Consider the following 16,934-nt stretch of genomic DNA (forward strand, 5'->3'; position numbering starts at 1 on the left):
AGCATTTCCCATTTGGGCTGGTTTCTCCAGGCTTGTGGCAGTAGCAAGACTCCCAGCTGGGACTGCTGACCTTTTCATACCTTCCAGGGCACAAAAAGGCTGTCATGCCCACCCAGCCTGGGGCCTCAGGACCTGCAGACCCAGAGCTATATAGGTCGACAGCCAGCCCGCCTGAATGTCACATCAGGAAACAAAATGGAGCAGAGCTTGATTTCAGCCCTGGCTCTGTCACCAGTGGCCACAGCACCTATGGATAGATCCTGCCCCATCTGAAGACCTCCAGTTCCCATCTATGAATTATGGGGACACCGTGTTGAGAGGACATAGCTAAAAGAGCTTTTGGTGAAAAGCAGTGGGGTCTCTTTCTCCTGCTCTCTGCCAGCCCAAGGAAGTGAGGCTTGGGGAGGTTGAGGGATTGTCCAAGCTCATATGACCAGCAAGTAGCACAGACAGTCAATTAAGCCCAGATCCTTCTGACCCCAAATACATGACCCTAACCCAGGCAGTGGGCCCTCATGCCAGTGAATCTGGCACATCACATGGCTGGCACCATGTAGGCCTTCAGCACACTCCCATCCCCGTTTCACAGGTGGCAGCAACTGAGCTGAGAGGGGAGTAAACGATACTGATGCGCAGGCCATGTGCATAGGCCACACCCCCAGTATTGAGGCTCTGTCCCAGGCTATCCCAGGACCCCAGCCCCATGGCAGCTGGCACGGCCAAGATGGAGGGAATAATCTGACATGTGTTGCTGCAGAGGGAGGCAATGGTGACGGGAGTGAGGAAGCTTTGGAAGCAAAGCCACCTGGAGCCTCAGTAGATCAGTGGCTCATGGCCCAGATGAGGGTTTCCACCCTGCCTCTGGCCTGGGCATCCCCACGGAGCCCCTCAGAGGGCCTGGACCACCACAGGAAGGCCAGGGTCTGGGAGATGGTGCCAGAGGAGCCGGGGACTGTGAGCTGAGGACGTGAATATAAACAGAGGCCCCTTCCCCCAAAACAACAACAACAAAAACGGGGGCCTGCTGCCATCATTTAAAAATAAGAGCACATACAATCTTGGACCTCTGGCCTCGTGGGGGAGATAGGATGCCCTGGCAGTGCCAGGAGCCATTTGAGCTCAAGGCCGGCTGCTGCCCCTCAGACAGTGACCGGCTCCCTGAGATGATGCCTCAACCCCTGCCCTTACCCCTATTCTGGCCACAGACCACAGGGCCACACTTCCCTCAGATCATTTCTGTGCTATTTAACGCTACTGAGTGCCCGGCACTGGAGATGTGGATGGGACTGTGCCCAAGACCAATGCCCACTTCACTGACAGAGAACGTTCCGGGGAACCGCCCAACTCCCCGCACAGGCCTCCTGGGTGTCCCCCACCTGGTCCCACCAGCGCCTGGGGAAGTCTCCGGCTTCTCTGCCCACCGTGGCCCCTGCTGGCCTTTGGGCATGGTTATGGGTGCCCAGCCTCTGCTAGCACCCGGCCACCCTAGTGCTCAGGCTAGTACAGTGTGCAGAGCCCGAGTCCTCCCTGGAGGGGGTTTCCCTCTCATCCCTCAGAGCTTTTCAAAGTTGCTTCAAGCCCACAGCCTTCCTTCTTAAGCAGTTTCCCGCAGATCCTATGCTCACAGTAGCTGGTTGCAGGGGCAAGATGGACCCTGAGGCCTCATCTTGACCTTCTCCTGGGGGGACACACCTGCCAGGAGAACCACGGCATTCTGCCCAGGCCACTGCATCTGCCCGAGACTCTCTTTCCACTGGACCTGGGCTGAATGCCCGCCCACTGGGCAAAGCGCCATCTCTAGAATAGCCCTCTCTTGAACCACCCTCTCCTGTCAAGCTCTGCACAGCGGCTGGACAAGGTGAGGTGGGTTGAGACCAGGCAGAGCCGGCAGGTGACGTTACTGGGAACTCACGGCAGAGGGGGCTGGCAGGACGACACTGGCCGGCTCCAATGTGGGCCAGTGGGTGCAGGAACAGTGACTGGGGGAGGGGGGCACGCCAGGGCCTCGGTGCCCAATTACCTTGTGCATGGGCAGGGGCGATGCCCTAAGTCAGTGGTCGGCAAACTCATTAGTCAACAGAGCCAAATATCAACAGTACAACGATTGAAATTTCTTTTGAGAGCCAAATTTTTTAAACTTAAACTATATAGGTAGGTACATTGTTATTAACTTAATTAGGGTGCTCCTAAGGCTTAGGAAGAGCCACACTCAAGGGGCCAAAGAACCGCATGTGGCTCGCGAGCCTCCGTTTGCCGACCACGGCCCTAGGCCACCAACCCCAGCACTGCGGAGTTGACCCTTATATTTTATTAACTCTGTCTCTCCACTAGAATGCTAGCCCCTTGGGCTGGGGTTGCCAACAGCTCTGTCCTGATGGCCCCAATACTGCTGGGGACCTAGGGAGCGTCCGTGTCTAGAGGACAGTGGAAGGAGGCGGAACCGGAGCTGGACCTTCCAGTCTAATCAGCAAGCATAGGCCTGGGAGATGGGGCAGCTGGTCCTGCTGAGCACGAGGTGGGCCCCGTGCTGGCCTGTCCTCTGCTTCTGCTCTCACCTCCCAGCATTTCACCGCCTGACCCTGGGGAGGGCCTAGCTCTGGGCTTCCTCCAGGGGTGGCTCTCAGGCTGCCCATCCACAGGGAGGTGGTGGGGCAAGGAGGGGGACTGCTGAGACGGAGTCCACCATGGAGCAGCCTGCCGGCCAGCCAGGTGAGGGACACGCAGGGAGGGCAGCCTCAGGTGCTGGAGCCCCTGGCCCTGCCCCCGCCCTGCCGCCAGCTGGTGCCTGTGAACGTCTCTCCCTATCACTGGAACATCACTGGGGAGTATTGATTTTTTGATACAGAACAACAGCCCATCTTTATCGGGCTGAACCCTGGCCCCGGCTAATGGTGGAGCTGGGACCGCCTGGGAACAGCCAGAGAGCAGGGTGGGGCCCTGTTGCTCACCTGGGACCTGTTGGGGCCCCTTCACCACTATCAGGCCCAGAGACCTATCCTGGTGAGGGGGTGGCCCTAGGGAAAGGGGTGTCTGTGGGGCCGGGATTTGGCAAGGCCTTGGCTGTCATCTTGACTGGGCTGCAGGGGGGCCACACTCAGTCCCAGAAGTGCCCTTTCCGAGGCCCTGCCGGCAGCTCAGAGTCTTGGGGGAGGGTGTGGTGGGTGACTGCCCAGAGATCTGGCTCCTTGGGGTGGGATGTGTCTCAGATACTCTGCCCCCTCCAGGCACAGCCAAGAGGGCCAGCTTGACTGGCAGGAGCAGCCACGGGGTAGGCAGTAGGCCTGGGACTCCTTAGGGGCCGTGTGCCGGACCCAGGACGCTGCCCTGCCCTCGCCGAGTTTTCCTTTCTGCTCCCCACTTTGGATGGAGCCTCCCCTCAGCCCCATGGAGCCTAAGAACCACAGCTTCCTGGGTGCCTCCAAGCTCCAGCTAACCGTCCTGGTCCCTGGGCCTCAATCTTCTCACCTGCGAAGTGGGCAGCGGAAGCCCCTCCAGCCCCCGGCCCTGGTACTTGGTCTCTGGAGACCCTGAGGCCTGAGCACTGGGGTCGGGGTCCCTGGCTTTCCGGGCCCTGCCTCGTCCTGTAGGCAGGCTGGAAGCAGGATGTGTGATAAGGTAAAGAAAATACCTCCTGTGCAAATAGCTTATCTGGCCCCTATCAGCCTGGGCGTCCTGGCCCCTGGCCCCTGTTTTTCCAGAGGCCGACACCACAGAGAGGGCCCTTCCTTCTTTCCAGCCCCCGGCTCACCGCCTTTCAGCCCCCAGGCTGGCCAGTCCACTCTGCTCCCTGAGCTAGGCTGGGACATGGTCCTCACAGGACCCCCTGTCTCTTCTGTAAATGTGTAGGGGGTGGGGGTGGGCGTGAGGGTGAGTGAGGGTCTGGGCAGAGGCTGGTGGTCACAAGGGTGAAGGGAAGGCCGGCTGCCACTGCTGAGCCCCTCGCCTTGTCTTGCTGGGGTTGGGGGTCGGGGCAGCAGTGGGCACCGAGGCAACACACTGGAGAATATCATGACACTACCACTGCCTATGTAGGGTGAGCCCTGCAGGGACTACAAAGACCCTTCCAGAAAAGGCAGCAGTCCCTGAGCACCAAGCACCTCCCATCTGCTCTGCCCACAAAGGAGGTGCTTACACATGGGGAGGGAGGCTGAGGTCTACAGGGAGGGCTCTGGCTTGCCCACACCCCACGGCTCTAACTGGGGCACTGGCCCCCTGCCCCAGGGTCCCCTAGGGACACCCCAGCACGAGGCCGAGTCCCGGGAATTGTTAAAGCCCCACCTTGTGAAAGCTGTGGTGTTTACTGCGCTATGTAAAACCAGCAGGCACCTGCTTTCCTGGTACTGATCAACTCAGTCCTCAAACTTCCCCTTCTCCCCCGCAGTGCCATAGGGACTGGTATTATCCCCTGTATAGACCAGGAGACTGGGGATCAGAGAGGACCTGGCCACAGAGTGAGGCAGGTGACTCAGTTCACACCCAGGCCCCAGACCCTGTCCAATGCTATGTCCTTCTTCATGCCCTTGGGGTGGAGTGGGGGGTGGGGAGGGAGAACAATGACTAGCACAAGGCAGGGCTGGGGAAGAGAGGCGAGGAGGTTTGGAGTACAGAGAGCCTTGCCCTGTACACAGCAGGCACCCCAGACATAGCTGAGCCTCTTCACAGGAACTCTTGGGGCTCCCCACTGGGCCCATCCAGCTGAGCCCATAGCCAGGCTCCACCAGGGTTCCCTGTCTGGGGGGCACGGTGCTTGCTCTCACCTCCACTCCTTGCTCCTGCCAAGATGATTGCGTGTGCCCTCTGAGACCCAGCAAGGTCGTGGGGTGGGACAGGTGGAATTTCGGCAGGACCAGGAAAGGTCAGGGACCGGGGAAGGGGATGGGTGCTGTTGGGACTGCCCCATGTCAGCCCCAGATCTGCTTGTTGTCCTGCCCTTGGCCTTCAGCACTGGGCACGTCTGACCCGCTGTGTGCATGTAGGGAAGTGCACACACTGGCCAAGCAGTGGGGATGTCTGTGCAGGATTTGCTTCTTTTAGAATAATTTCTCCCCCTTCTTGCAGAAATTCTGCAGGCCAACAACAAATAAATAAATAAATAAATAAATAAATAAAATAAGCGGCTCGCTATCTTCAACATGGTGTGATGGCTATCCTCGCCACCCTATGCCTGTCCACGCTGAGATTATTTTTCTGGGATAAATTCCTAGAAGCTGAACTGCTGAGTCAAGGCAAGACCATCACAGCACCGTGCAGGATCCAGCCTGGGCACCCGGCTGTGTGAGTGCTTTTTTGGGAAGGGGGCAGGGCTCCAGAGTCCACTGCACCCAGCAGCTCCAGCAGCACAGGGAGTCTTGGTGACAGACAGGAACACTGAGGCTCAGGGAAGCTGAAGGAACAGCCCAAGAGGCCAAGGGGCACTGGGACAGCCCAGATGGGTGTCTGGGCAAAGCCCTTCCCAGGGCCCACTGCCGAGGGAGCTCAGGGGTCCTGTGAGGGATGGGGCTGAGGATGGTGGGATGCAGGAGTCTGTCTGGGGGGGCAAAGGCGGTTCTGATGGGGAGGGGGGAGAGGCTGAGGCAGGCAGAGCCCCCTCCCACCTCGACACATAATAAGCCCCGCAGATAGCATCGCGCCTCATTTCAGGCCCTGCTCGGCCCTTTCGGGCAGGATATGACCAGCCCTCGAGCCGATGGCGGCCCCTTTGTCCCATCTCCCGGGATTGATCTTATCGGCTACGTCCACCGCTGCCGTAATGGAAAAACACAGCGAGGAAATCAAAAGTTACGCACAGAGATAGAGGAGTAATAAATAAATAAATAAGGAGCCCCGCTCATCTGGCAGGGGGAGGGGCTCTCTGAGAACAAAGTGTTAAATCACAGGGGGGGAGGGCAAGTGGGCGGGCTGGCAGGCCTGTGGGGGCCTGGTTCCCATCCTGGGTCTGAGAGAGACACTGCAGCTTGTCCAGCCTCAGTTTCCGTCTGTCAAGTGGGTGTGGTCAAAGAGCCCACTCCTGGGGCTGAGGAAGATCCCGTGACAAATGGTGCCTGGCACGAGGGCAGTGATGCCTATATGCCTGACAGCAGGTTGCCTCTGTCTCTCTCCTGGGCAATGAAAGCCAGCTGGTACAGGGGAGGGAACTGCCTGCCGGTGACCCTGACTCACCCCCGCTGAGGCTACATGACTCCAGGGAGAGCCCGACACCATGCCCTGGGGACCACAGCCCCGGGACTGCACAGCCCTGGGCATGTTTGGAGAGAGCCACCACACTGCACATGCTGCGTTCCTGCTGCCCGGCCCTGCCCGGGCCTATCCCAACCCTCCTGGCATCTCCAGACAGCCTGAACATCCTGTCCTCCCCCCAGAGGAGCAGCTGGAGTAGGGACCCAAAGGCCCCCAGCGAGACAGGTGACAGTTGGAAGCCAGGTCTGCCCTGGTGCCTTGTGGGAGTCATGCCAGCAAGGGGTAATGGGACAGTAACATTACTGGTGACAGGGACAGTGCTAGTGACAGTGTGTTAGTGACAGCAATAGTGCTAGCAACAGCAGCAGTGACTGTGACAGTACTAGTCCCAACAACAGTGACAGTGCTAGGAAGAGTGGCAGTATGAGCACGGGTGCCAGGAGGAGGGACCGTGCCAGCACTAGCATTGGCACTGACACAGGAACAGCAATAGTCGTGCCAGTAATGGCCATCCCTGCTGTCCCTTGGGGTCCTCTGCGTGCATCTGGGGCCATTTGACCAGGAGGCTCAGAGAAGGGAGCACCATGGCCAGGCTGTGCTGGTCTGATTTTGGGCCCTGGAGGAGGGCAGGGAGGGAAACTTCTGGAAGAGGTAGCAAGGCTCCGGAGGCTCCCCGGGGGTAGGGGCAGTGGGGGGGGGGGGGCAGGCGGACCTGCACTATAGTGATGCTTGGGAGGGGCAGGCCAGGCAAAGGCTGATGCGTAGACACACAGCTAACCGGCTGGGTGGGCTGGCTGAGGCAGGAAGCCGGAGGGAGGGCGGAGGAGGAAGCCGGGCTTGATTAGCACCCGCGGCCGAGATAGGCTGCCCTGGCCACAGATAGGCGCTCCCGGAAGGCCGGTGAGGTCAGCGGGCAGCATGGGCAGGCAGCCAGGCCTGGGCCCCCCAGACGCCGGGATAGCCCAGGACCTGGGCCAGCCATAGCTACCCTCTTCACTGAGTCCCTTGCTGCTCACTCACCCTCCACCCACACAGTGTCCGCACCCTCTGAGGAGGGGCCCTCGGAGCCCCTGAGAACCAGCTGGAGCTGGGTCAGGAGAGGGTGGGCTGGGGCCTCTCTCTGGGAGGTGGACTTCAGGCTCAGCTCTCTCAATCGTCCAGTCCTGGCACTGGGGCAGCCGCCTAACCTCTCTGGGCTTCAGTTTCCACCTCTGAGGAAGTCCGGCATCTGACACCAAATTTTAGTCTCAGCTTTTTCATGGGTCTTCCATGTTCACCCTGAACCCCCACAGTCCTTTCCCCACATGGCAACCAGCCCAGCCATCAGCCCTTGCCCCCTCCTGCTCTATCCTTGTCTCCCCTGCAGGTCCCCCTGCATGCAGGATCTCTGCACGCTGTGCTCTGTGGGGCAGTTTCCACTGAGCTCTCTGTGCAAACTTCTGAGCTCACCGCAGCCCCTAACCACCCTCTATTCCTGTCCGCATTCCCTGCTTAGCCTGCACCCCTCGATGACTGCTCTCCGTGCTACTGGCTGCGGCTCTTAGAGGGCAGTGGCTGGTCTGTTTTGTTCATGCTACATCCCCAGTGTCTACAACAGGGGCTGACACACAGTAGGCACTCAATAAATAAAAGTACTAGCGAGTGAGCGAATGGGGATAAGCTCCTATGGAAGAGTTGGATGGGAGTCTTACCAAAGAGCTGCCCACTGGTAGCCTGCCCCTCCCAGATGTTCTGACCACCCCCAAAATCTGTGACCCCAAGGCCCAGGTGCCTTTGTTGCGGGCAGAGGTTGGAGTCAGGATGGGCCAAGGAGCAGCTGCCTCGCAGGGCTGATGTGGGTGCCAGGTGATCAGCTCCTCTGCATGAGGAACTGCTGAACACAGCGAGGGGACTACCCAGGGCTGAGGGAGGTCAACAGCCTGGGCACAGGGGGAGCCATGGCCATCTCTGTGCCTCAGCACCCCAGTTAGGGGCCATGGGCTCATAGTCCCACCTCAGCCCTGTCCTGGGGGTTCCGCCCACAGGGCCTTGCTCAGAGAGGTGGGCAGTTCTGAGTTTTGGTGGTGGACGCAGGCTAAGGGTTCAGGCCCTACCCTGGCTTGGGGACCGATGCTCTGGGGAGGGGTCATGGAAAGAGCTTGGGGTCTGGGGTGGTGGGCAGCCTAGGTATCCATCAGTCAGCCAGTCACCCTCAGCTTGTGTTGGCCAAAGCCTGTGACCTCTGAACTCCGTTTCCAAGACAACCATTACAGATAGGGCCTCCATGCTCTGAGCTTGCGCCCTCACCCCTGCACTCACTCCAGACCCAGCCGAGATCACTCCTGCCTCAGGGCTCCTGCCTGCTCTGTGCTCTCCACCTGGTACACTCTCCCCCGACAGCAGCTGGTTCCCCTCACTCCTCTGGTCTTTGCTCAAACATGGGCTCAGCAACACCTGCTCTGGCTACCCAATTCAGAATGGCTCCCCTTCTTTCTTTTATTAATTGCTCCCCCTTGAACACATGACATTTTTACTTCCTCATTATTTAGCCTCTGTCTCCCTGTCAGCTCCCTGGGCACCTGGACTCTGTCGGCACCGAGCAGGAGCTTAGTGCACAAGTGTTTGTTGAGTGAATGAACGACCGCCTTCCCTTCCCTTGCCCATCCTAGGCTGAGATCCCATGCTGCCCCTGTTCGATGGACTCTGCTGGCACCTGCAGCGTGTCTGGCCCCCGTAGGTGCTCAGGAAACACCTGGGAAGAAAGGATGGCTGACCGCGGGGACACACAGACTGCTCCCCAGGATTTCACTCCATTTCCCTGAGTCTCAATTTGCTCAGCTATGAAGTGGGAGGTCGGGGCTATGTAGAGCCCACTAGGTGATCCTAGGGAACATGTGCCTCTGGGGCACCTGGTGTGCACCCCCTTCCCTGGGATATCCAGAAAGACCCAGCCGCTGGATCTGGTCTCTGGAGCTGACTCCAGCTTGACCCCTGACATCAGCCATCATCCCCCTCCACGGCCCTCCCCTATCTGTTAATCTAAGACAAATAGGCCTATCAGGCTGCAATGCCAGGCCCGGTGATAAAGCAAAATAGCTGAAATGATTTTTCCCACCCACACATGCCGAGCTGGCGGGAGGGGACTTGTGGCCGGGCAGTATCGGCCCATCTCCTGGGCTGTCCATCAGGACAGGCCGTCCTGCCTCAGCCGCCTGCCCGCCCACTGCCCGATAACAAACCTTGAGGTTTGCATAGAAACTCCAGGCAACAAGATTAGTCAGCCGAGCGCGGCCCAGATAGTCGGCCCTACGCCCTCGCTCACCCTCCAGGGTGAGGTTTCCCAGCTCCCAGCAGGCCCCCTGGGTCCCTGCGGGTGGGGGAACCAGGCTCCAAACCCCCCTCCCCCCAGCAGGAAATGGCTGACAGATGCCTCCTCCAGCCCCTCACAGCAGCCTCTTCCCAACCTATTCTCCATATGGCAGCTGAACAAATGCCCCACTTAAAACCCTGCAGCCCCCCATTTTATAGCCAAGAAAATGGAGGCGTCTCCCCACAGTCCATGGCATTGAGCCCATACATGCCCCATCCTACCTCTCCCCACCCCCACTCCAGCCTCTAATGCCTGAGCCACACCCACACTTCAAACCTCAGGACCCGTGCACGCTAGCTCCTCACTTGAACACTCCAGCCCAGCCCAGGGGTTCATTAGCCCCACTCCAATTTGTCCTTTCGGCCTTGGCCTGGGGTTAGGGCTCTGACCACCTGGCTGTTCCCTCTGCCGACCTGCAGTGTTGTGGGAACATGGCCAGCCTACGCATCACTCCCTCCAGGGCTGGGGATGGAGCTGGGGACAAAGAAGGTGACACTGGTGTTTGGGCCATTGGATTTATTTTTTAAACAGTGGTCACCAGGAAAGACCTCCAGGTCCTGAGAATAGATGAGTAAAGGTGACCTCACTCCTGGGGCCCTGATCACACAGCCAGGGATGGAGGGGTGGAGGCAGGGCACTGAAATGAAGCCTAGAGATACCTCCTAGCAAACAGGCACAGCCTCTCAGATGCCAGCTCCCTGCCCACTGTGGGCTGGATGACCTTGGCATGCCACTGCGTCTTGCCAAGCCTCAGTTTCCCTAACTGTAACGTGGTTCTCACCAGGTCCTGAGCACACACGCGGCCACGCCGTGCTCCACATTCCTTCTCTTGGCCAGTGTGGGTCCTCGTCCCTCCTCCAAGCCCCTTTTCTCTTGAAACTGGGCTGCCCCAGACAGGGGTTTTGAGGCCCAGGAAAGCCCATCTCAGTCTCAGCTCTAGGGAACCCCAGCCCACTCCCCCACCACACGCCCTGGCTTTTGGGGGAGCAGAATCAACTCACCCCTGGAGTCAGGGGCGACAGACTATGGCCCTTGTGGGCACTGTTTGCTCCACGCGTGTCTCAGTTGCTGCCCAGTGTGGGGCTCAGGGCAGGTTGCTGCTCAGTGTCGATGAGTGAAAGGTGGTGGCAGGTGGTCCCCAGCTCTGCGGCCCCGTCCCTTCCTGCTCCAGCTCAACCTCGTCCTACCCAGTGCCAGCCTGTGCCCTCGTGATAAAGCCAGGCTGTGGTCCAGCAATCAGTCTCGCACAGGAGGCTGCCCACTGCCCACAGGCCTCTCGCCCGTCAGTGGTCCTCTCACCTTGTATCCTGGTCCCCACCCTCCCAAGGCTTTGCCCAATGGCTTTATTGGTAAACAGTGGTCACCAGGAAAGAACTCCAGGCCCTGAGACCTTATGGGGGAAAGGGACCCTGCTCCTAGGGCCCTGATCACACAGGCAGTCCACAGGCTGGGTGCCCTGACCACCAAATGTGCCCCTGGCCACCGCCTTCCTTCCTGCGCCTGTGAAGCCCAGGCTGTCCTCATGGTCACTTGATGTCCCCGGGCTGGTGGGGAGCCCTAGGGGCCTCCTGGGTTCCCCTCCTGCTCCCCAGTGAGTACAGCACCCACGGTGATCAGCGCTGCGCTCAGCATCCAGGGCATCTGGTCACACTGCCTCCAAACAGGCGGCCGGAGAGCTAGACAGAGACTGTGCTCTTTGGAGTCCCCTCTGTGCTGGGCGGAGGGTGGGAGGTCAGAGGAGTGAAGCTTTCTCTGGCCACCCCAGGGGGGAAGTCACCCTCCCTCTGCTGGCCGAGGGGCTACTCAGTGGGAAGGGTCCCTAGAGGACGATCAAGGGGAGGGGACCCCAAACACTGCAGCTGCTCCCTCATCAGTCTCCTCGTGATCTGCCAGGCAGGCCAAGGCCATGCTGACTGCCATTAGTCAGAAGCCCGGACAGAACCATGGTGGGTGTCAGGCCCAGGACCCCCACACAGATGGGACCCTCAGGACTCTCAGTCCTAATGGGGGTGCTTGTCTGTCTGACCTGCTTTTTCCCGATGTTAAGTGGAGAGGTGGAGGGGAACGAGGGTAGTGGGAGGTGTGGGCACAGGACACAGAGAGGGAGTGGGACATGGGGTGGGCGGAGCCATCCCCTGAGGAGCAGAGAGCACTGGGCCAGCAGAGCAAAGGCAGTGGCAACTGCCCTTCCGGACAGGATTTGGGGATTATAGATTATAGCTCGTAGCCATTTGCATATCAGAATTTTAAACAGTCAGCCCCTCTAGCAAACAAGGTCATTTCAAAGATAAAACTCCTGAGCTCTCCCGCTTCCTGTTGCCTGGCCCCTTCCCTTTGAGCTGGGATGAAGGCTCAGCTCCCACCCCAACCTCCTCTCCTTTGGGGCCTGGCCCTACCCACCTGGTCACTTCCCATTCCTCCTGCCCTCCTCAGGCCCTGGGGCCTCCTTGCTGGGCTTTGATGCTACATCTGAGCCTCTGCATGGGCTGTGTCCTCGCCTGGCACCCTCCCCTCCCACGCTCTCAGCCCCCTCCCCCGTCGGGCCCTTCAGGGTCACACACTCCCCAGGCTGCTCATTCCCCCCACACAGTTCAAGCTGGTGCTGCTTGAGCCGTGAGGTGAACCTCTCTGGCACAGCTAGCATTCCTCCAGCATTCACTCGGCGCACCTCGGCCCTGGCCCTCACGCACCCCGGCCCTGGCCCTCACGCACCCCTGGGGGCTCGGAGGAGGAGGTGACATCCTAGAGACCACGCTGCGATGTCACTGCAGAGCTGGGCCTCAAACCCAGCCTGGGCCTGGGCTCTGACTGACAGCAGATCTGGCTCTGGTGCAGTGGGGGCGTCTTGGGTGAGGGGTGGGCAATGGCATCTGTGGGGCCAAGATGAACCCCACCCACAGGGGAGGGAAAGGGGCTTCTCCCTGCTCCACGGGTGCACAGCTGGGCTGGCCCCAGGAGTGGGGTTCGGGTTGGGCCAGACCGTGGCTCCTCCCTGTAGAACTGCCTGTTCTCCCAGTCCCAGAGGAGCCCAGGCGGCCGGGGCAAATGGCAGCCCTCAGCGTGAAGCCGAGGCGAGGGGCTCACCGCACCAGGCAGGGCGCTCTCCTCACAGCTCCCTCAGGGGCCGGCGCGCTCCTCAGCTCTGTCGGACACATGAGGAAACTGAGGCCCAGAGGACAAGCGGCCTGCATGTGTGTGCATGCTCCCTGAAGACTGTGCTCACAGCAGTTTGGACCCAGGCCAGGCAGGCTGACTGGGGCCTGTGCTCCTGCTCGCAGGACCGCTTGAGCGGCCCACTTGAAGCATTAGCACCTGGGAACCAAGCCACCAGCAGCCGACAGACAGTTCGGACCTTCAGAAAATGAAAACAAACACCCTGAACGGCTCCCCAGCCTGGCTTTGGCGCTTTGGAGTCACCGGGTCTCAGCCAGTGGTAGAAGGAAGCGAGGGTAATGGGGCCTGGAGACGATGGGGTGGGAGAGTAGAGATGGTCACCAGCAGGCCCCGGGACCCGCACTCCAGTGCTTACAGAGCCCTTGCTCATCCAGGACCTCACTGTATATGCATTGTGTGTGGAGGGCCTCCTGGGAGGAGAGGCCTCCCTTCTCCCAGCGCCATGTGGGTGCCTCCTAGGGGTTCTTTTGGCCGTCTGCTTGGGCCCTGACCACTGGAGGCAGGGCAACTGCACTGCACCCACTGTGCAGCTGCAGAGAGGGACACTGAGTCCCGGCCTCTCTCTTGGGCCGCTGCCACCTGGGTCCTGACCAGCAGATGGCAGCCAGAAAGGTGAGAGAGGGCAGCCAGAATGGGCTGTGGCATGGATGCTGAACTCTGGGTCCTGTGAGGTGACCAGCTCCCACCCTCATGCAGGCCAGATGGGAAACTGAGGCTCGGGCCCAGGCAGTGTATGGTGCACTGTGGTCCAAGCTGCCACCCCCATCCCAGAGAGGATAGATGGATGGTGCCCCCAAGCCTGCCTCATGAACTGCTGGTGAGGATGGGGGCTGTATTTTTCCTCACACATGGGGTTTGGAGATTATATGCAGGCCAGGGATAAAAAAAAAAAAACGGAGAGAGAGAGAGACAGGGAGAGAGAGATGCTCACACATGACAGGCAGAGGGGCTCAGAGGGACAGAGAACAAGAGAGAGGGCCTTAAACTTGCAAAGAGTGCCAGGACTTGCAGATGAAGGTGGCCAGGCACTGGCTACACCATACCCTGCAGGCGGTCAGTGCTGGGCAGTGCCCTCGGGGACACCAACCCAGCTGGGCCCCGATGAAGCCCTGCCGCCCCATTGCTGGCACGGGTGGCCCCTGTGAGATAAGAGCCCACTGGGCCTCTCTGGCTTCCCTGGGCGGGCGATAAGTGTGGCCTGCTTGGGGTCTGATAGGGGGCAGCCACCGCGGCGGTTGGCCAGCGGCCACTTATCAGCCCATCGCTGCCCATTTCATATCTGTGGGAGCTGATAGGGCCCCCGAGGATGCAAATAGTGTAGGAAGGTCCTGGGTGTACCCCGGCCCTGGCCGGGGGTCAGGTTCTGATCTCTAGGGGCTTATGCTTCTATGTGAAATGGATGATGACATTACCCCGCAGGGTGGACAGCACCGCCTGGGTGATCACTCAAGCTGGAGCTCACAAACCCATAGCTGACTCTGGAGCCAGGTGGTGAGTCCCAACCCAGCGCTGCCACTTCGCAGCTGGTGACCTTGGACAATCCCCTTGGTCACTCGGTGCCCCTCTGCTCCGGCGAAGACTTCCCTGACCCTCCCATCAAGGTGAGGTCCTTACCATGTACCTTCTTCCCACTGGTCGGTCATGAACCTCACTTGTATTATTACATCTGTGTGTGCGCACACTCACAGATTCTGGCACGTAACAGGTGTTCAATAAATGCTTGCTGCATGGCGCATGTGCCTGGCATGAGTACAGTCTCCCATCCTTCCAGTCACCAGGGACCACGCCCTGCCTCCTCCTCCCCAGCTCCCACTAACAGCCCTCCATGGCAAGCGGTACCTGCGCCTGGAGATGCAGCCCTACCAAGTCCTCCCACACATCACCCCGTGTCCCTGAACCAAAGAACCATGGAGACAACCGACATTCTTCCTTCTCTTCACAAATGAGTGGAACTGGTGGTGGTGGTGGGGAGGGGCGGAGGAAGAAAGAACATATTTGGTGGGACCTCCAAGGTTAGAATTTCAGCTGCAAATTGGAGGGCGTGTGATGGGTGGCCCAGAACCACCCTCAAAGACATTCCCTGTGGTCCCGGACCAGGCAGTTTGCAGCTACCTCCCATCTCCCAGGTGTCCGCAGCCACCTCGGGGCAGGGTGGGGGCGGGCTACCCTGCACAGGCCTGAGCACCTGTACAGCTCTAAATCCCAGCCCAGGTGGAAGGCACCCTCCCACCCCCCCGACCCCCCGCTGTTTCTGCCTCCTGGGATGTCTTTCCCTGCCTCATCGCCGGCTCCTCCTTCCCCTCCGAGGAACCCACTTTGGCCTGCCACACCAGGCCTGGGACTCGGCTCTGAGCATCGGCACAGCTCGGTGCTGGCCTCCAGCGATACCACTGGCCCCACAGGCAGGCTGGACTTTGGACAGGCCTGGGCCCAGTGGGTTGCCACCAACCTCTCCAGCCAGCAGGCCAGGCCTGTCCCACGTGAGCCGCCAGAGCGCTCAGCTCCAGGACTCCCAGACGGCTGGGCCTGGGGCCATCCAAAGCTGCTGGACACGACCGCAGGCGTGGTTACCTGGCCCGCTCCACGAGCTGCTGGCCTCCTCCTCCAGACTCGTCTCTGGCTCCTGCCCCTCCGTCTCCTTGGAGCCTTCAGGGGATGTGGGGTGCGGTGTTGGCGGTGGGGGCGGGGGATTAGCTTCTGCAGAGAGGAAAACACCGTCAGGCCCCACCAAGCTCTGGGCACCAAGTTGCCTGACCTCTTGACCCATCCTTGGTGGCCAGGAAGGACACCAAGGCCCAGGTAAGCATGTGCCTAAGGTCACCCACCCCTAGACTTGTTCTAATTGGGGAGGATCAGGCTCAATTTTCCCCCTTGGCCTTTAAAACCCCTCATTCCCTTCATTAATTGTAGCGATAATAATTGCTATTCCAGCTGCTGTTAATAATTAGAGTGCAGGATGCCCTACTGGGCACGCCCAGGCCAGGGGCACACATGTGGGCTCCGCCCTCCCGGTCTCCTCCAAGGGCAGCTGGGGGCCTCTCCAGCAGGCCCTGCACCCAATTCCAGCCCAAAGGGCATATTTGCCCTCCCTGCTGGCCTGATAACCACCTCAGCCCCCAATCGATGAGCTCCCATAAAAGCCCCCCCTTGGTGACGTCACGCGCCCAGCAGGTTATTAATACCCGAGATAAGGGCCATGATTAACATCAAATAAATCAATCACACAGTATAAAAGTCCTATTATTTTTGGCTATAAATCAACGTGGCTGGCATTTGAGCTCCAGCCACTGAGAGGGAGCCGGGCTGGGCCCGCCCGAGAGGCAGATATTGCTCCTGCCGCCTTATCTCGCCCATCACCGAGTTATCACCACGGCCTGTGCCAGGTGCAACCCCGGCTGTTTTTTCCAGCTCCTTCCCCACCCCGCCCCGTGCAGCCCCAGCTCCCAGATCAGATAAGGGGCCCAGCACCCTAGGAAAGCCACCGGGTCAAAGTCCACAAGTAACCAGCCACTTGCCCTTTGGCAGAGGCCTCCCCATTAGTGCACAGCAGCTAATAGTAACCTGATGGCGACAAGGGGCCCCTCACACACTCCCTCAGCCCCATCGGCCACCCCAAAGGGTTCACGCCCAGTTACAGATTCAGAAACTGAGGTTCAGGAAGGACAGGTGCATGGGCTGGGGACCAGTGGGAGGGAAGGCTGGTGTTCCATCAGGCAATGTGAGATGATGATGATGGTGGCAGAGATAACAATAATGAACCAGAACTGACACCAGAGGCCAGGCTCCTGATCCCTTCACATGGCCGCGCAGTTCCCAGTGAGCTGAGAATGATGGGAGCCCCAGCCCTGGGTTCAAGTCCCGCTGGCCCCGCCTCCTCTCACTGCATAGCCCTGGTGACTCCAATGGGCCTGCTACTGGGGAAAGGGATACAGGGGCCAGCAGGTCTCAGAGGACCAGGCTTGCTGGGCTCCTGCGTTGGTGGTGACCCCGATGCTCTGAGACGGGAAATGCTGGGGGTGGGAGGGTCCACAGTGAGAAGGAGCCTCCCAGCCAGAGACAAAGGTCTGTCTGGGATATCTGCCCGCCTCCTGCCCCTCCTCAGCTTCTTGCCGCCCCCTCCTCCCCTGCAGAGCTCTCCTGCTGTCTACTCCACATCTCATTTCAATGTTGCCTTCCCCCCACCCCCCATCTCTCCTTCACTCCAGTCATGCCCACCCACTTACCACCCTCCCAA

At 59.8% G+C, this 16,934-nt stretch overlaps 1 protein-coding gene across 9 annotated transcripts in view; it reads right to left on the reverse strand.

Annotated features, from left to right (window-relative positions):
• Positions 1-16,934, reverse strand: part of ZFPM1 (zinc finger protein, FOG family member 1) — a 72,455-nt gene that overhangs the window by 24,894 nt on the left and 30,627 nt on the right. For 8 of the 9 annotated variants that reach the window (XM_059667095.1, XM_059667092.1, XM_059667093.1 and 5 more), the window contains one exon: positions 15,272-15,397. The exons of the other annotated variant lie outside the window; for it this stretch is intronic. In XM_059667095.1, coding sequence (XP_059523078.1) covers positions 15,272-15,397 — 126 coding nt within the window. The remainder of the gene's footprint in view (positions 1-15,271; positions 15,398-16,934) is intronic. 9 annotated transcript variants of the gene reach the window in all.

This window comes from Myotis daubentonii, chromosome 15 (assembly GCF_963259705.1).
Source record: "Myotis daubentonii chromosome 15, mMyoDau2.1, whole genome shotgun sequence".
In the NCBI taxonomy this organism is placed as follows: domain Eukaryota; kingdom Metazoa; phylum Chordata; class Mammalia; order Chiroptera; family Vespertilionidae; genus Myotis; species Myotis daubentonii.